The sequence below is a fragment of the Sturnira hondurensis genome, unplaced genomic scaffold (genome assembly GCF_014824575.4).
Source record: "Sturnira hondurensis isolate 20B ecotype Veracruz unplaced genomic scaffold, ASM1482457v3 Scaffold0000880, whole genome shotgun sequence".
Lineage (NCBI taxonomy): Eukaryota > Metazoa > Chordata > Mammalia > Chiroptera > Phyllostomidae > Sturnira > Sturnira hondurensis.
The window spans coordinates 8,015,135-8,035,589 of NW_028073511.1; the positions used below are offsets into that span (position 1 = coordinate 8,015,135).

The following is a 20,455-nucleotide window of genomic DNA, read 5'->3' on the forward strand; positions in this document are numbered from 1 at the left end:
TTTTCTTTAAAAAGCACTAGGCACAGTAGTTGGCATTCAACAAATACTGCTGTCTGGTGATTGGGTACGCTTAAACAAGCGAGGAAAAAGCTGGCTGAATTAATTACTTTTGTTTCTAACTCTAAGAAACGCTGTTTGATTACAATAATTCTATGCCCTTCATACTGAAGATGGAAAAAAATGCCTGGCAATATTTCAAGTCATGAATTCTCCCCTCCCTACATCATGTAACAAATTATACTTCTAAAAGAGAAAAGGGATTCAAAGTTTTAAGCTGACAGACTAAAGTAAGCCAATAACTTATTCCTGTAAAAGAGAATTTATTTTGTGCTTCGTGTTTTGTTTTTTGACGAAGAAAATCCTTCTGATTCTCAAGGAACTTCGCAAGGTAAACTCTGGGGGCCCGGTAGCAGCTGGACCTCGGAAGGTGGAAAGCCAGCGGGTCGCTCTCTCTCTCCCGTCGCCTCTTCTCTTTTAGGTCCCCCAGAGCCTGCTGTTCTGCAACCCCGCACAGCCGCCTCGGAAAGTGGGGCAACCCGAGCTCACTTCGCCTATCAGCAAAAACTCTTTGTATTCAATGGAGGCGACAAACCAGACGAAACGCCTCCCAGCTTCACCAAACGAGCGCGGAGAACTAACCGCAGTCTCCCCGGCTTCCTCCCTCGTCCGCTCGCCGCACCTGGAAGCTGACGGCGCGCGACCCCCGGTCGTGACGTCACCGCACCTGGCACTAGACCGGACCGGGTGTTGAGAGCCCACACGCGGCAGAGCGGGGGGGGACTGGGAGAGGGGTTCTCGCGAGATTTGCCTCCTCCCAGGCCCAGCTCGAATACCTTCCTGGCCTCCCTCCGGGCTTCCACCTCAGTGTTTCGTGTCGCGTTCTAGAGCGGCAGGCTTTGAAGAGGAGGCGAGGGGCGGGTCCTGGGGTTCGGCGGGCGGCTCCGGGCTGGAGCCAGCGGCCTAGACGAACCAGCTAGTTTCATTCCCCTGCGGAAGCGACCTAGGGTGGGAAAGCCACTGTCTGGGCAGGCGGGCGACGGCCCTCCCACCCCCGCGGCTTTGGGGGAGACCAGAATCGTGTAGCCGCCACGGCCTCTTCCTCACGGGCCTCACTGACGGGACTGTCCGGAGAGCGCCGCGGGCAGATGGAGGCAACTCCTCGCCCCGCCTGAGCGCTGGAGGGGCGAGAGCGAGGCGCAGGGCCCGCCTCCCGCCACCAGAGCGGCGGCGCGAGCAGCTGGAGGAGTGGCGGCACCGGGCTTCTCCCCGAGGGGGCCCCCCAGCATGGGTAAGAGACTCCGGGGGGCGCTTCACACGCCTGGAGGACCCTTCTGCTTCGGGAAGTCGGTTCCCCTTCTCGGTCTTCGCGGGGAAGGGTCGGGGTAGGGGGGGACAGCCCCTCCGCGGCAACATCGAACTCTACTCCGTCACTCTGTCCTCTCAGCCCTGCCTTCCACCTTGTTTTCTCGAAGAAGTTCGTCGGAGGGCTCGCGGGGCTGCCTCTCGCGCTCCCCTCCCGCCTTTTTCCTGCTCTCGGGAAAGGTGAGGGAGTGGGGGATGGGGACGCCGGTCACCTCTCCTCGCCCAGTACCCGCTGAACTCAGCCCCCGGCTTCCCTCTGTTCCCCGGTCCCTTCCTCTCTCCCCCGATGTGGGAGTGTGATTGAAAAATTTGACCAAGTAGCGCTTTCAACTTTTCCTGCGTGGCTTTCTGATTGGCTTTCAAAGTTGTATTTTTGGTTTTTTGAAAAGGCAATGTCCCCCCCTTTACTGCCCCCTCGCTGAAATTTACGAGGGATGCCTCAAGGACAGGGAAACTTGAGTATTTATTTACTCGGTTTCTACCTAGGCAAGTATGTTGGCATTTAAATATTAAATCTCTGAAGACTCGTTTGGGGTTTGGTAGGACTAATGTGTTGTACCCTTTGGGAAGCAGTTTCCTGTTTGGAGTTAGACTTTCTTGCTAAAGGAGGGAAAAGTACAAGGCCTTATATGTTATTTACTGGGTGCTTTAAAGTCTTGTTTAGATCTAGGGATGTGGTGCAGCCTGGTTTGAAAGGGAGTTTTGTTGAGCAGTGTCACAATGCTGTTGATAACAAAGTGTCGCGCTGGGCTAAGCACTATCCCTCAATTCTTTAAAAATTAAAAGCACTTTTAAAGAGCTGCTTTAAAAAAAAGTGTGCCACCTTAAAGCATAAATTTCAGTCACCATAAGGAATAAGCATGTTCTTTCAAGAGTATTCTTGATTTTGGTTTTATAGAATAAATTAGGAGGATGCTATCATTTTTCTCTCATGAGAGTTGGTACTGCTTCATACCAGCAAACTATTAACCGAATTAGTAAGTTATGAAACTAACAAATGATTTAGACGCAGGACAGATACAAAATACTGCTGATGTGGCACCTTCTGCCCACACATTGTTTTGTGGGAAATGCTTTAAGCATAGTGTTTATAGACACCCGCCTTGCTCTTCTGTGTTTTCTTAGTCTTTCTACTTTTATGTTCCTCCTCCTCCCTCTAGCTTTCAGGTAACTTTTGTACACAAAGTGCTTTTAAACTCAGAAGTAGTTCAAACTTTGGTATTTGGAACTTTCAGATGAATTCCTTTCTAATTGATCGGTTGAGCTTACTGGGTAATTGAGGGTTTATTCTGGAAGCATCTAATTATAAAAGAACTTTGATTTCTTTGAATGAAGGTCATACTAAAATCAAGTTTGTAATTCGTTTCCATCTTGAATAGGATGCAAAATATAATTAAACTTCTTGATGACCTAGGGTCATAATAATTTTGGGTGCATCAGGTACTGTGATACTTTGAGTATCTGTTCATTGTATATAGGACTGTTGATAAGATTTCTTTGCATTTTGAAGTACTTTACTGCTTTGCTGTTGGGCATGCTTGTCACTGAAATCAGTGTACCCCTTCACCAACTCTGTTCTCTAATTTTTCTACAAGTATGGAAATTATACTCGTATTTGTAGTTCTGTATTAGGGAAAAATAAAGGGGACTTCTATGTAGTGTGTGAGATCCTCTTTTGAGAAAAATTAATGAGTATCAATACGTGGATATTGGAGTATCTATTCTGATTGTTAAGAGGCCTTTTCTTAGTGACTTCTTCCCTATGTCTTGATTAGGTGACTTGCCAGATTATCTTGGTAAAGTGGAATGGTTGCATACTCTCACCTTGACTACCCAGAATGTGTGTGTGTGTGTTAAGATTTATTTATTTTTAGAGAGAGGGAAAGGGAGGGAGATGGGGAGAGAAACATCAATGTGTGGTTGCCTCTTGCACACCCCCTACTGGGGATCTTGCTTGCAACCCAGGCATGTGCCCTACACTGGGAATGTAATTGGTGACCCTTTAGTTCACAGGCCAGAATTCTATCCATTGAGCCACACCAACCAGGCCAGAATGTGTTTTGAAGGTTGATTTCTTTGGGGCATTTGTAGTTAATTTTTGACAGGTATTTGTCAGACATTTCCATATGAATGTATATTTCAGATTTAGTGGTCATGTAATAATTCATATTAAAATTATCAAAATCATTTAAGGGGGTTTTCTCTTATAATAGAAAACTTATTTGCTTGTCGTTATCAAAAGTCTTTATTTCTTATGATTTAAGGTGACAGCTTAAAATATTTACATGGTATTTTATGATTTGTCACAAAATGAAAAAATTTTCAATTTCTTTGTTTTGAAATAACTTGTATGTCTATTAAGTGATGGATCCTACATTTAGGTGGTACAGAGTTAAGAGCATGGGTTCTGGACTGGGACAGCTTAAGGTCCAATCCCAGCTCTTTGACCTACTGACTGTTGTGACTAAGTTACTTTACCTCTCTGTTCTAACCTCATAGGTTGTTGGGAGTGTTGAATAACTAATACTTGTACAGTGCTTAGAATAGGGCCAAGGGCTGGTTGCTGTTATTTTCATTTACAGATGATTTCCTTAATTCTTGTACAAACTTGAAAAAAACAATTCTCAATTTTTGACCTTGGTTAGAAGGATCATATTATATTTAAAGACCAGTGGGGTCTTGACTGTTGTGGCTCATTTGGTTGGGCATCCTACTACAGGGCGGAAGATGGCCAGTTCAGTTTCCTTTCTGGGCACATGCCTGGGTCTGGGTGAGTGTGTAAGAGGCAGCTGATTGATGTTTCTCTCACACATTGGTGTTTCTCTCTCTCTTTGTCTTCCTCCCTCCCCTTTCTCAAAAAAAAAAAAATGGAAAATCTTTTTGTTTTGTTTTAAGGACCAGCAGGATGAGATGGTTTTGTACTAATGCAGAAATTGAGTTTTATATATTGTATTCTCACAAAAATAGTGTAGAAAGATACTTTCAATATTAGGAATACTACGAGTAAGTCCAGTGTTGGTAGTAGGATTAGTGGTTTAGGAAAAACTAAGTAGGATGAGTACTAGTACAGCCTTGTGTGTATCAATATTTTATTTTAAACTAAAGCCCTGTTTTAGTTTCTACAATTATAAGTGTATCATAAAATTTGAGGCATTATGAATGAAAGGATTTGGGAAAAGAGATAGAAAGGCAGTAGTTATTTTTCTTATTCCAAAAGTACAGATCTGTATTTTGGAGTGGAATAAGATAGAAAGCAAGTGGCACAAAGTGTGAACTTATTTTTGAACAAGTAAGTGGATTTTAAGGACTGAATCTCTTAATTTTAGGTAAGGTTATGAATTTTTTAATTTAAATTATTTTCTATAAGCTCACATACATAACAAGCCAACATATTTAAATTATGAGGTAGTTATTTTTTAGAGATTTTATTTTTTTTCTTTTTAGAGGGAAAAGGAGGAAGAAAGAGAGGGAGAGAAACATTGATCAGTAGCCTCTTACACACCCCCAGCTGGGGACCTGGACTGCAACCCAGGCTTGTGCTCCAGAATTGAACCAGTGACCTTTGTCTTGCAGGTCGGCATTGAATTCACTGAGCCCCACCAGTCAGGGCTAAATTATTAGGTAGTTTTAATGGACAAAAAATATGCAGTTGGTTTAGAAATGATAAATGCACTTACCAGTATATAATAGAGTGACTTATTTTTTTATTTTACTTTGTTGCCCTGTTTGGAGAAAATCTTGATTCATACAGATAAGTAGTGGCAAATGGAAATTGCCTGTTACTGGCTCACCTTTCAATCAGAGAATTTACATCAGTTAAACTAATCTACCACGTGAAAGAAGAATATTAGAAAATTTTTGTTTCAGAGTTGGATTTCTAGCAAATCTAATGATCAATTGTATTCCTTAATTAGTAAGTCCTTAGGATCAGATTTTTTTGTAAGTATTTCAAACTTTGAATAGTTACCAATTCCATTAAATCACTTAAGGGTGACAATTCACATTTGTAATGTTTTATATTTTCTACACAAGCTAGCCTAAAGTTTGCCATGTATCCCTCCAAATGAGGGGTTTGCAATACAATGATGTCACATTAACTTAGTAATATATGAATATTAGCATTTAATATAAAAATTATAAAACATGAAATGCTTTTGCTTCATTTTATATAGCCAATCAAAAAGAATCTCCAAATTTTATTGATACATAATCCAAATTTATGATTTTTTTCCTCCCCTCCTTAGTCATGGAATATCCTCTCCTATCAAATGTATTTTGTGTGGTAAATGTTTGTTTTTTTTAATATATTTTATTGATTATACCATTACAGTTGTTCTATTCCCCCCTTCATTCCCCTCTACCCGCACACTCCCTCCTCCACTATTCTTCCCCCTTAGTTTATAACCACGTGTCACAATTTCTTTAGATTCTGTATTTCCCTCACTATTCTCGCCCTCCCCCTATCTATTTTCTACCTACCATCTATGCTATTTTTTGTGCCTTCTCCCCCCTTCTCCTTCTCCCACCCCCCTGTTTCTAATCCTCCATGTGTTCTTCATTTCTATGGTTCCACTCCTGATCTAGCTGTCTTCTTGGTTTGCTTTTGTTTTAGGTGTGGTTGTTAATAACTGTGTGTTTGCTGTCCTTTCACTGTTCATATTTTTCATCTTCTTTTTCTTATATAAGTCCCTTTAGCATTTCATATAATAAGGGCTTGGTGATGATGAACTCCTTGAACTTGACCTTATCTGAGAAGCACTTTATCTGTCCTTCCATTCTAAATGAAAGTTTTGCTGGATAAAGCAATCTTGGCTGTAGGTCTTTGGATTTCATGACTTGGAATACTTCTTTCCAGCCCCTTCTTGCCTGTAAGGTCTCTTTTGAGAAATCCGCTGACAGTCTGATGGGTACTCCTTTGTAGGTGACTGTCCCCTTATCCCTTGCTGCTTCTAGGATTCTCTCCTTCATTTTGGTCTTGGCTAATGTAATTATGATGTGCCTTGGTGTGTTCCTTCTTGGGTCCAACTTCTTTGGCACTCTCTGAGCTTCCTGGATTTCCTGGAAGTCTATTTCCTTTGCCAGACTGGGGAAGTTCTCCTTTATTATTTGTTCAAATAAGTTTTCCACTCGTGGCTGTTTCTTTCCCCCTTCTGGTACCCCTATAATCCGGATGTTGGAACGTTTAAAGATGTCCTGGAGGTTCCTAAGCCTCTCCTCATTTTTTTGAATTCTCATTTCTTCATTCCTTTCTGGTGGGATGTTTTGTTCTTCCTTCTGGTCCATTCCATTGATTTGAGTCCCAGTTTCCTTTCCATCACTATTGGTTTCCTGTGCATCTCCCTTCATTTCAATTAGTTTAGCCTTCATATGTTCCTCTAATTTGTGACTATGTTCCTCTAATTTGTGACTATAATCTACCAGTTCTGTGAGCATCCTGATAAATAGTGTCTTGAATTGTGCTTCTGAGAGGCTGGCAATTTCTCGGTCGCTTAGAGTTATTGGCTCTGGGACTTTGAGTTCTTCTTGCGCCATCTTTTGGGCTGTTTGTGCCTGTTCCATAGCAGGATCGGAGCCCTAAAGTGTTCACTAGAGCAGGGCAACTAAGTCACTGAGTTCTGACGTTGTATGTGGGGGCGGGGTCAAAGAGGGACAATGGCTTCCCTCTGCCACCTGCCGCTGCGACCCCCACCGGCACCGCAGCCACCACCGTCACCGCAGCCACCACTGTCACCAGGCCCAAGCGTTTCGTTCCACTGCACGTGAGTGTGTCACCGCTGTCAGCCCTCCAACACTGGGTTCGCCCCCTGGGGCCTGCATGGTCCGTCTCACTGTGTGCAAATGTGTGACTGTGGTCAGTCTGCCCCACACCCCGACTGGTTCCGGGCTGCCTGCGCGCCTAGGTCGGGGGATCGGTCCTGCCCGACCCAGCTCCACTGCTGTCTCCGCCTCTCTTGCTGTCCCCGTTGAACGGTTCGTAGTTGTCGGACTTCTGTATAATTCTGTTTTCTGGTCTTTGGGTGTGTCCTAGTTCTCCAAAACTTTTGTTGTATTCAAACTTGGTTGTGGGAGAAGGCACAGTGTTTCCACCTATGCCTCCATCTTGGCGGAAGTCCTCTGATTTTTTTAGTGTATATGAAGAAATGGTGTCATGTCAAGGGCCTGAAGATAGGCAAGGAAAGAGCTGTAATGATTCTTGATTTGGATGAAAATAGAACAGGTGCTGATCTTTCCAGGTGAACTGAAGCAGGTCATGAGAGATCTGAAAGTTTCAGTTTGTGTTCAGAAAATAAATGGTGAATGAAACCTAATATATAATTGAGATTTAGGTAAATTGAGTACTCATTATGAGCTTTGACTTGCTTAGTTTTAGTATTTGATATCCAATTACTAGGCAGATTGACTTCAGGCTAGACTTACATTTTTTTAAATGGGGGAGAGGCCAGAAAACTGGTCTGGGAAATCTGGGTGAAGGTTCATCCATATATACCTACAGTTAGCCTGTCAGTATGAAGGATGGGTGTAGCCAAAGGCAGTGTGCAGTTAGGTAGGTGGAGCAGGCCACCTTGGTGTGGGAGTGGCATGGTGATTGGTAGCAGGCACTAGGTAGCAGTTTGGATTGCCATCTTGGGAGCGAGGGAAGTGGTGTTTGTCAGTAGGTCTTGAGGACCTAGCCACAGGGAAAGGAAACCAGACAGGGTCCAGGTTTCTTATCAGAGAGACAAGGTGGATATTTGTTTGCAGTATGAGCTTGGTTATTGGAATTGTTTAAGATGAGCCAAACAGTAAAACTGACAAGATGCTGGACTCCTAAGCTGTCAGGGGTGTCCAGCCTTTTGGTGTCTCTGTGCCACACTGGAAGAAGAGTTGTCTTGGGCCACACATTAAATACATTGTGACACATAATCACACATACAAAAAAATCTCATAATCTTTTAAGTAATTTACAATTTTGTATTAGGCTGCATTTATAGCCATCCTGAGTCATATGGTGACTGTGGGCTGCAGGTTAGATACCCCTGTTAGATCTTATTGGCTTGGCCAAAAATTCATTTAGTTTTTTCCCTAAGATGGTTCTAGTAGCACTTAGTTGTCTTTAACTTCATTCGGAAACAATTTTGTTAGATTGTATTGTGACAGTTGTATCAGCCTGCATTTAAAAAACACTAAAATTGGTGAATTTTTGTGTAGCCATTTTAATATTGAAGATGGAAGAAAATAAGTGACATTTTTGCTATTATTTCAAGAAAGATAAAAACACAACTGATACTAGATGTTATCTCTTCTCTTCTCTTCTTTCAAATAGGGTGTACTTGTCCTTTTCAGTCTTCCCTCACACTTCCTCATCTCATTCTCCTCAGCTTTCTTTTAGGTTTATGTTAGTTAGATGTTCAGACTATTAAGCAGATAGAATCCCCTTCATAATCTTACTTGGGCTTTTCTGATTTATTTGTACTATTTTTCATTTTTCAATCATAATCTTGGCTTTTAGCCCAAGTGAGAGAGAAATTTTCCTCTGGGCTCCTAGATGTTTCCTCCTTTGGGCTAAATTTGACCTTACCTGTTTGGTTTTGTTTGGATATTGTTGGTTTCTGAAGGTCTCAGGTACCTAGGTGATTTTTACTCTTACTTTTTTCTTTCAGTTGAAAGTATACTTTAGTCATTTGTACTTAAAGGAGCTTTTACTCTAAGAAGAAACTCTCCTTTTAAAAAATTCATGATTCTTAATTGACATCTAGCCTAAGATGTTGCTCTAGTGTCACCTGTGGCAGTGTTAGGGATTCGTTCTTTCCTGAAACCTACTTATGCCATGTCAGTCCTTTCCAGTGCCTCCAGTAGACTTGCATTTCATAATCTTAAAGGTTTTGTATACTTTGTTAAACTTTTCGTCATGATCCCATTCTGTTTCTCATGACTGGCATGAGATCCTAAGTTCCTGTGCCTATTTTAGTGCCACTTAGCTCAGGTTATTTTTTGATGGTTCAGTGTTCAGGTGATTTCAAAACATTGTATGGCATATAATCATTGGGAGTTTCTAGTAGAAAAATACTTTAAGTATGATAACAGTAATGAGCAGTTTCTACCAACATTAAGGGACAGGTTCTCTCACATCATTAAAGAAATGAGTGTTAGATAAGAGATTAATTAGGAATTTATGTTATTGTGAGCAGTGTGATTCATGTCATGCTAGACATTAGAGGAATTAGGACAAGTATGGAGGTGGGGCAAAAAACCCTGAATTATCTTCTGGAGGGTAGACTGCTTATAACAGGCTTCCCCTGCTAGGTGAGTGTTCTAGGCAACCATCTGTATCATTGTAGCAGCTGGCATTATTATGAGAAGCTGAGTTAGGCTTCAGTGAATTTGTTTTTAAAAGTTATTTCAATATGTTTTTTCCTGTTTCATGATGGGTGACTTATGAGCTCACCTGCCCACGTGCACTCAGTGTTCAGCAATTTTTGACCAAAAACAGTATAACCCCATGCCCCTGTCCTCCCTGTTTAACTGATGTCACCCTGAGCAACATTTTTTTCCCCTGGATGAAAAAGGGAAAGCAACATTTTTCCCCCTTTGTCCTAAAGGGAAAGGTTTTGCTGATGTGGAAGAGGTGAAACAAAAAACAGCAGAAGCACTAAAAGGCATCACAATCAATGAGTTTGAAAACTGTTTTGAGCAGTCAAAAAAATGTCTTGATAGGTGTATTACATCAAATGGAAAGGACTTTGAAAGTGACTGAAGTTTAAACATGTAAGAATATTATAAATCAATTCTGGCTTTTTTTGGTTCCTCCCTCATGCAAGTTTTGGTGCCTCAAGTAGTTTACAGCAATATTGGGCATTGGTCATATTATTAGAATCACCTGGAATTTTAAAATATTTCCCACAACCCCTTGAGATTGTGATATAAATTCTCCTGCCTTTCCTACCCTCCAGCTGTTAAGAGTGTCATAAATGTGTTGGGTTGGTTTATAGTGTTGTGATACAGATTAACAGGTGAATCACTGGAAATCCAAACAAGTGAGGAATTATGTAGTATATTAAAAGAATATATGCGAAGTCAGAAATATTAAATGTACTAAGAGAAGCATAAAGAAGAAGCATAAGGAAGCATCAGGATAGATTCCTGCATCGGAAGACAAATAGGATTTGTTCATCTCTCTTTAGTTTGACTAGTCACATGGTAAGTACTTGGCAGAAGTCAGGATATCTTTTTCTATTCCTGGCACTGAGTCTTTAGATTCAGTTGAAAGCACACCTTCAGTTGATGTCTTAAGATCCTTTTACTTGAAATATTCAAACTGGCTTAACCTTCTTTGTATCTATCAGTGCTCCAGTACTGAGGAGGCCAAAAATTTACCTAACATCTAGACTGAGTTGATTACTGTAAAACTGTCATTCCTATAGTATTTGTCATGATTATTGTAATAATGAAGTGCCATTTTGTTTGTTTTAGATTGTAAGTATAGAAGAAGTTCATATATTTGTAAAAGTAAGACGATATAGTGTTGGCTAAAGTAGAGTATAATATTGTTAGAAAACATTTAATGAAAACATGATAATCTCTCTGTATTTTGTAACTTTTAATTTATTGGCCAGTGTGTTTTGCTGGTATCAAAACATATTTAATGATAGACTTTCATTAAAATTCCTACTGTGCTACAGAGGATTATACTCTGGAGTATTTTTCCTTGCTGTTTAGGAGTGTATGTATGCATGCACACGCACACTTTTGTATATGTACACACTAAAGATAAAGACTCCATTTTTACCTACTAATTAGGCCATTCTTATCAAACATGCTTTATGAAGTAGCTTAAGAAAATTACCTTAAACAATGAATATATGTCTGTTGAGAGTTCAGAATTTTCAGAATGAATATCAAATGAACATTCCCACACAAATTTCCTAAAATTCTTAATATTCCTATAACCTGTAAAACTCAATTGAATTTATTTTTTAAAATATTATATATCCTTTTAAATTTTAAAATATTCAACACAAAATAATTGCTCCAATGTTACTGAGGTAGTTGACCACATCCATGACCATATCTGCCTGTAAACTGGAATTCGGTTGCTGACCTAACCATAGCCCCAGCCTTCTTGTTGGTACCAGGGGGCATAGTAGTCTGTAGGTGTCTCTGTTGGCTTCCCCTTGTGTGAGTCTTGTAGGGATCTGACTCTCCAGACCTTCTTCGGGCCTTTGCCTGCCAGTCTCAGGCTGGATGCAGGCGAAGTAGAAGGCACATCTCAGGGCGTAGGTGGTGGTAATCATGGAGATACTGGATGCCCTTGTTGTAGGGTAGCAGTAGAAATATCTCCAGGCAAACATCCATCATGTAGCCTCATGATTTGAGATATTGTATGACCATGATGTGAACATTAGGCATATTCTTCTCTGCCAGCTCGGGGTGTTTAGGCATGTGAACGTCCTTCTTGCCAGCCATTACTCCCACGATAAAATGGAGTTCATAAATGGCTGTCTGGTTCTTTTGGGGTGTCAACATCGCAATGGGTGCAGCATCTGAGGTCAGAGCTGGAACAGAAGGGACTAAAATGCAATGGAATTTGTACTTTAGAAGCTTATAGTTTAAAGCTAAAATTAAAACTGTTGGTAACAGTTCTCTTCATTTCATATGTGATGACCTTACTTGCTCTGATCTCATTGAGGCCAGTAACCACATCACTTAACTTAATTCTACTTAAAAAATTTATTCACAATCATGCCCTCCCTGGCTGGTGTGGCTCAGTGGATTGAGTGCTGACCTGAGAACCAGAGGGTTTCTTGTTCGATTCCCAGTCAGAGCACATGCCTGGGTTGCGAACCAGGTTCCCAGTAGAGGGGCGCATGAGAGGCAACCACACATTGATGTTTCCCTCTCTTTCTCCCTCCCTTCCCCTTTCTCTAAAAATAAATAAATAAAAGTCAGTTAAGAATATGCACATGAAAGTATTGTGTAGCTTGTATTAAAAATACTATATAGAAGTCAAGCATCCTAATGCAAGAACAACAACTTGCTGGATAGTTATCTTCCTTTCCATTTAACATTTAACTCAAATGTTAAATTACCATATTCCTATACCAGGACAAAACCGTTAATAACTAACAGAAAATTGGGAGGCATTCTAATGAATAGTACAAGCTTTAAACATACTGAAATTTTCCACCTCAACCAGATTAAGAGAGCATTGCCTAAATGTAGTGAACTCCTATTTCAAGTTGGTGCATGAGGTCTAACTTTCGTTTTAGAAAGAAACTCTTTAATCCTTTTTGTCTTGACTTATTGAGTCTCTTAAATCCCTCTGGTAGAGAATCAATGATGAGGGATATTAAGCATCTTGTTAGATGGGTCTGCTGATTGCCTATTGAATGTTTGTTACATTTACATGCTTCTAGTAAATAGAGTGAAAGTTACCTGTTTTGCAGATGACAGACATTTCTATATGTCTACAGGTTATATGTTAAACAAATTTACACATGAAGAATTAATTTGCTTTAAAAAGTTTGTCTTAAATAACTTGAACAGTGTTGATTGAACTGTAAAATTATACCATCTTCAGTGGGTGCTGGGAAGCAAGTATACATATGTTCCTTGAAGCATACTGAATTGGTAAATTACCTACCAATAAATTTGCTAGTAGCTATGTTAAAAAAAGAAACAGATGAAATTATTATTTTTTAAAGATTTTATTTATTTTTATTTTTAGAGAAGGGGGAAGGGAAGGAGAAGGAGAGGGAGTGAAATGTGTGGTTCATTCATTTCACATTGGTTCAACCAATGTGTGGTTGCCTCTCTCGCCCCCTAGTGGGGACCTGGCCTGCAACCCAGGCACGTGCCCTGACTGAGAATCAAATCAGTGACCGTTTGGTTCACAGGCCCTGCTCAATCCACTGAGCTACACCAGCCAGGGCAGGTAAAATTATTTTTAATACATTGGGCTAAAGAAAATTTATTTTGACATGCAATATAAAAAGTTAATCATGAGATAGTTTATATTTTTTTCTGTTTTTGAATTCTGGGGTGTATTTTGTATTTATATAATGTCTCAGTTTGAACTATCCATAATTCAGGTGCTCAGTAGACACCTGCGGCTGCTGGTTACTAGCTGGATAGTGCTGTTTTAGAATGTAAATCTTACAGGTTTGTTGTGAGTCTAATGAAAGTATATAAAAAATATTTTTAAAGTATTATACTATTGTAAATTACTGTAAGGATTCGTATAGTATTAGGGTTTGTTAATAATAAATTATTTTTGTCCTTATATGATTGTTCTGTATTAGATACTTAATTGGTGGTAATTTATTATAACTAAATAACATCTTTTCTAGTGGAAAAAATGTTCAGTTTAGTGGACTGCGTATAATAGGCCTGCAATTTATTTCATTCTGTTTTCTAAATATAATGTGATTTTGGCACTTGGTCTACTAATGTTGATTGGATGTACAATTTGGCCTTAGTAATAAGAGAGCTGTTCTTTCAGTGTAGAATGCTTACCTTTAGAGATAAGTAAGATTAAGAGTAGTATTCCACAAATAATGCTGTCGGTCAAAAGCTCAAAAGGAAAACACAAGTAATTATTTGGGGATGTGGTAAGTTCTCAGAAATGACAGGGGGAAAACATTTCAGAAGTCTGTCAGCTTTAAACATAAAAAATTTTGTACGGAGGACTTCCGCCAAGATGGAGGCGTAGGTGGAAACACTGTGCCTTCTCCGACAACCAAGTTTGAATACAACAAAGGTTTAGTAAACAGACGCAGCCAAAGAACAGAAAATTGAACTATATGGAAGTCCAACAACAACGAACTGTTCAACTTGACTGGTAAGAGGGGCGGAGCCAGCAGCAGAGCAGGGTTGGGCAGGAAAGATCCCCCCGACCCAGGCGCGCGGACCCAGTGAGGGTGCGGGGCAGGTTGACCGTGGTCACACATTCATGCGGCCCCAGCGGCGGGAGGCGGCAGAGGGGACCGCCATTGCTTTCCTTTGACTCCGCCCCCACATACAGCGTCACAACCCAGCAACTGAGTTGCCCCACCCTGGTGAACACCTAGGGCTCCGCTCCTTATATGTAGTAGGCACAAACAGTCCAAAATATGGCTCAAGAAGAACTCAAAGCCCCAGAGCCAATAACTCTAAGTGAAAAAGAAATAGCGAACCTCTCAGATGCACAGTTCAAAACACTGGTGATCAGGATGCTCACAGAACTGGTTGATTATAGTCACAAATTAGAGGAACATATGAAGGCTAAACTAATTGAAATGAAGGGAGATGTCCAGGAAACCAATAGCAATGGAAAGGAAACTGGGACTCAAATCAATGGAATGGACCAGAAGGAAGAACAAAACATCCAACCAGAAAGGAATGAAGAAATGAGAATTCAAAACAATGAGGAGAGGCTTAGGAACCTCCAGGACATCTTTAAACGTTCCAACATCCGGATTATAGGGGTACCAGAAGGGGGAAAGAAACAGCCACGAGTGGAAAACTTATTTGAACAAATAGTAAAGGAGAACTTCCCCAGTCTGGCAAAGGAAATAGACTTCCAGAAAATCCAGGAAACTCAGAAAGTCCCAAAGAAGTTGGACCCAAGAAGGAACACACCAAGGCACATCATAATTGCATCAGCCAAGATGAAAACGAAGGAGAAAATCCTAGAAGCAGCAAGAGATAAGGAGACAGTCACCTACAAAGGAGTTCCCATCAGACTCTCAGCTGATTTCTCAAAAGAGACCTTACAGGCAAGAAGGGACTGGAAAGAAGTATTCCAAGTCATGAAATCCAAAGACCTACAGCCAAGATTGCTCTATGCAGCAAATCTTTCATTTAGAATGGAAGGACAGATAAAGTGCTTCTCAGATAAGGTCAAATTCAAGGAGTTCATCATCACCAAGTCCTTATTCTATGAAATGTTAAAGGGACTTATCTAAGAAAAAGAAGATGAAAAATATGAACAGTGAAAGGACAGCAAACTCACAGTTATTAACAACCACACCTAAAACAAAAGCAAACCAAGAGGACAGCTAGATCAGGAGTGGAACCATAGAAGTGCAGATCACATGGAGGGTTAGCAACAGGGGAGTGGTAGGAGGAGAAGGGGGGAGAAGGTACAGAAAATAGAATAGACAGGTAGAAAATAGATAGGGGGGAGGGCAAGAATAGTAGGGGAAATATAGAATCTAAGGAACTTGAGACATGTGGTCATAAACTAAAGGGGGGGAATGGTGGGGGAGGGGTGTGCAGGGTGGAGGGGAATGAAGGGGGGGAAATAAAACAACTGTAATGGTATAATCAATCAAATATATTTTTAAAAATAAAATAAATAAATAAGATATTGAAAAAATTTTTGTACAGACTTTTGCGATGCCATTGTTCTGGCTAAAGGATCTCTATCTTTTATTGCCTATTCAGTGAGTTCTCTGATCTGAAACAAGTTCTGAAGGACTGTTAAATAGCTATTATGTGGTCTCATTCCCAGATGCTAACACTTCTACTTGTTTTTAATCAGTCGTATCCCACACTAATTGTTTTTTTCCCAGGAAAATAAAACAATTTTTTTTAATCATCGCTCGAGGATATTTTTTTCACTGTTTATAGAGAGAGAGGAGAGAAACATCCATTTATTGCCTTCCATATACACCAGACTGGGGATTTTGCATGCCTGAACTGGGGATTGAATGTACCTGCACTGGGGATCAAACCCCCAACCTAGGTATGTGCCCTGACTGGGAATCAAACTCACAGCCTTTTGGTTATGGGACAATGCTCCAACCGAGCTACACCAACTAGGGCAATTATAATTTTATCTTGTTACTAAGTACTTTGTTTAAAATTCGACAAATGTTTCTTTAGGTTTTTATATATCAATTAGCAAAGACAGAAGCACTCAAAATAAACAGGTGGGCAAAATCCCTGCACTCCAGTAGCTTAATCATTACTAGGGAGATTGCAGTATACTATTGTAATGTTTATTAGGTAGTACTTCTATTTATGGCATAGTTCTATGCACTTCACAGACATTATCTTCATTTAATTCTCTCACCAAATTACACATTTTGGGCTACTGTTATTTTTCTTGTTTTATAGGATAGGAAACAAGCACAGAATTAGTGATCAGTACTCAATCCAGGCGATCTCCTTCCAGTCAGTGTTGGTACTCTTAACTACTATGAAATGTGGGATGAGTTTTTAACTCTTCCTGAATGGAGTCATTTGGATTATAGATGATCTTGATTCTCTTATTCAGTGCTTCTTTTTTTAAAAAAAAATCCATCTGTCCACATTGTAATTTACTGTGTAATTTCCTTATTTTACTATATTGTTTATTTCTGTCTTAACCTATTAGAATATAAACTCTAGTAATGAAGAGAATTTTGTTTTTTCTTAGATGTATTCTAGTGCCTAGAAGAAGTGCTTTTCAATAGCAGCTACTCAAATATTTGCTGATTTGAGTACTAAGTTTGATTATACTTGTGGTAAAATAAGAATTTAAATAATAAGAATTTAAAGTTTTAGGCAATATGCTACAGTTACAACAGTTAGGTGTTGAGCACATAGTATATGTCAGTCACTATAATGGAGTTTGGGAATACAAAGATGAGTAAGACACAGCCCCCTCCCTGCTCTCAACTCTGGCTAGATAATGTTTTTTGGTAATTTGAATTTAACACTTATTTGATTCTAAGAATTTAGATTATTTTTGTGTGTGTGTGCATGCATTTATTTTTTTAATTAAATTTCATTGATTATGCTATTACAGTTTTCCCAATTTTTCCCCCTTTGCCCCTTCCACCCAGTGCCCCCTACTCCCTCGGCACAAAGTTGTTCATGTCTGTGGATCATGCGTAAAACTTCTTTGGCTACTCTATTTCCTATACTGTACTGTACATCCCCATGGCTGTTCTGTAACTTCCTATTTGTATTTGTTAATCCCCTTACCTCTTTTTCCAGTCTCCTAAAACTCCCTCCCATCAAATGCTGTCAACCATCAAATGCTCTCCATATCCATGATTTTTGTCTGTGTTCTTGTTATTTGCTTAGTTTGTTTTGTAGATTCTATTGTTGATTTTATGTATTTATTGCCATTTTATTGTTAACAATTTTTAAAATTAATTAATTAATTTTTAAAGAGATGGGGAAGGAAGGAGAAAGAGAGGGAGAGAAACATCAATGCCCGCAACCCCGGCATGTGTCCTGACTGGGAATCAAACCAGTGACCCTTTAGTTCTCAGGCTAGAGCTCAGTTCGCTGGGCTACACCAGGCAGAGCCTGCTCACAGTTTTGATCTTCTTTTTCTTAAATAAGTCCCTTTAACATTTGATATAATAATAGTTTGCCGATGATGAACTCTGGTAGTTTTTTCTTGTCTGAGAAGCTCTTTATCTGCCCTTCTATTCTAAATGATAGCTTTGCTGGACAGAGGAGTCTTAACTGTAGGTCCCTGCTTAACTAAGTTCTTTTCTTTTGGTGCTTTTAAGATTCTCTCTTTTCCTTTAATCTTTTGCCTTTTAATTATGATGGGTCTTAGAGTGGGCCTCTTTGTATCTTGTTTGGGACTATACTTCCTGGACTTGAATGTCTATTTTCTTCACCAAATTAGGGCAGTTTTCTTTCATTTTTTCAAATAGATTTCCAGTTTCTTTCTTTTTTTACCCCTCTCCTTTTCATATATCTATTGTGGGTCTGTTGGACCTCTTGAAGTTGTCCCAGAGTCTGCTTATCCTATCCTCTTTTTGGGGGGGGTTCTTTATTCTTGTTGTTCTGATTGGTTTTTTGCTTCCTTATGGTCCATATCATTGATTTGATTATCAGCTTCATCCACTCTCCTATTGTTTCTGTATAAATTGTTGCATATTTCAAATAGTGTATCCTTCGTTTGACTGGATTTTCTTTTACTTGTTGAGATCTTCACTAAGTTCCTTGAGCATCCTTATAACCAGTGTTTTGAACTCTGTATCTGATAGATCACTTATCTCCATTTTGTTTAGCTCTTTTTATAGAATTTTGATCTGTTCTTCATTTGGGTCGTGTTTTCCTTGTCTCCTCATTTTGGCAGCCTCCCTGTGTGTGTTTCTGTGTATTAGGTAGAGCAGTTATGGTTCCGTGTCTTGGTAGTGTGGCTTAATGTAGTTAGGCACTAACTACATCCTGTAAGGTCCAGTGGCATAGCCTCCCCTATCACCCAAGCTGGGTAATTGAGGTGTACCATTTGTGTGGGCTGAGTACACCCTCTTACAGAGCCTTGATTGCTATTGCCAAATCAATGGGAGGAATTTTTCCAGGCCAGCCAGCTGGAAGGACTGGCTGTGACCACTGACCACCAACCTCTGCCCTCCATGGAGGATGAACCTTGTAGGGGTGGGGTGGTGGTGCTCTGATGTGATCTGTAACTCTCTGGTGAGAGTACAGGCTCTGGTGTTTCCCCGATGGTGCAGGCTGAGGTCACCCCCAACCTGTGTTCTGCCCAGAGCCACTTTTCATGAGATATGATAGAATCTGAGATGGCTGCCGCATGTGCTGAGTTTGGATATTCCCAGGTGAAGTCAAGGTGTGAATCTAGGCTGGCAGCTGCTAGGCAGGGCCTGGGGCCACTCATCAAGAGGTATGGGGGCTTGGGGTTTACTGAGGCTGGTTGTTGCTTGTTTAATCAAATTTAGGAAGTTGTGAAGCCTGATTCAAGATTAGCTATTCATGGGGACAAGTGATGTCTAATAGTTTGTGTGAGCCCATAAATTGGGTGGGACAGAGTCTCAGGGAATCTCCACAGTGGGGCAACGGTGTTAGCCAGGTCATTGGAGTCTCCGATATGGCACCCACCTGCTGACTCTTTGGCCCTGTGGGAGGAGGGTTTGGAAAAGGGACAATGATCTCTGCCTGCCTTTTTTTCCAGGAGAAAGCTGTCCCCCAGCTCCTGCTTTGATGCCAGAAACTTCATTTCCTCCCTGTATGCTACTGGTGCCTTTTAAGCTGGTACCCAGTGCTAGAGCTCAGAAGGAATGAGTCTGAGGAAGTCCATATGTGGGTTCTTTAAGCAGAACTGCTTTGGACTCCAGATGTTTCTTCCAGTGACTCACTCCCCACTGGTGTTTGCAGCCATAAGTTACGGGGATTTACTTATCTTGATAGCACTGGAACCCTGGGCTCGGGGGCCTGTGTGGGACTGGGACTCCTTGCTCTCAAGATACCCCTCCTGAATTTTTATCTGCCACATGTGGATGTGGGACCAACTTGTGTATATCTTTGCCTTGTACTGGTTTTGATGTAGTTTTGTTAATTCCATAGTTGTCAGACTTACATTCAGCTCAATTTCTGATGGTTCTGAGTGATGGTTGTTTCGTATTTCATTTGTAATTTTGATGTGGGTGTGCAAGGAGGAGAGCCATGTTTACCTGTCTACATGTATTTATTTTTGGTAGGTGCTTAGCAACAAGGAAGAATTCAAATGATTCTGATTATTAGAGGTTATTGAAGTTGTCTGTATAACTTCATTATGTTTTTAAAGTCTACTTAGAAAGTGAATGAAATTGTCCTTTGTAACAACTTTCCATTTTTTGGTAAGTTTAAAATTTATTTTTTGCTGATGTTTTGTTATTTATTAGCATTAGGGAATGCTTACAATGCTGGAAATTTTATTGAACATCTAATTACCGCAGGAGCATTGTGGGGTAAAACTTCATTGTTTCCAATCTTAAGATTCAGAAATTGAAGTTACAGAGATTTCTTTAAATTTATTTATTTATTTATTTATTGGGGGGGGGGAAGGAAGGGAGAAAGAGGGGGAGAGAAACATTAATGTGTTGTTGCCCCTCACATGACCCCCACTGGGGACCCGGCCCACACAACGCAGGCATGTGCCCTGACTAGGAGGCGAACTGGCCAGCCTTTGGTTTGCAGCCCGCACTCGATCCACTGAGCTACACCAGCAAGGGCTGAAGTTAGAGAGATTTTTACTTAATGTCATATACACAGGATGTGGAGAAGGCAGATCAGAATTGCCTGATTGGTCTGATTTCAAAGCATGTCTTATTAGTTATTTCTTAAAATAACTTTGGAAGGGGAAGAATGTTGAGCTGAGCAGAGCAAGTAGTATTAATTGAAATGA

General features: G+C 40.4%; 1 protein-coding gene, 1 long non-coding RNA gene and 1 pseudogene across 2 annotated transcripts in view; 1 reads left to right on the forward strand and 2 right to left on the reverse strand.

The window, feature by feature from the left end:
• Positions 1-307: 307 nt before the first annotated feature.
• Positions 308-918, reverse strand: LOC118992537 (uncharacterized). The gene is made up of 2 exons (XR_005067643.1): positions 834-918; positions 308-730 (listed from the first exon to the last, which is right to left on the reverse strand). It is a non-coding gene; the product is annotated as an uncharacterized LOC118992537 (long non-coding RNA).
• Positions 918-20,455, forward strand: part of CD2AP (CD2 associated protein) — a 141,265-nt gene continuing 121,727 nt past the window's right edge. Inside the window, exon 1 of the mRNA XM_037054448.1 lies at positions 918-1,288. Coding sequence (XP_036910343.1) covers positions 1,285-1,288 — 4 coding nt within the window. The 5' untranslated portion in view covers positions 918-1,284. The remainder of the gene's footprint in view (positions 1,289-20,455) is intronic.
• LOC118992526 (40S ribosomal protein S10-like) lies at positions 11,326-11,865 on the reverse strand (annotated as a pseudogene).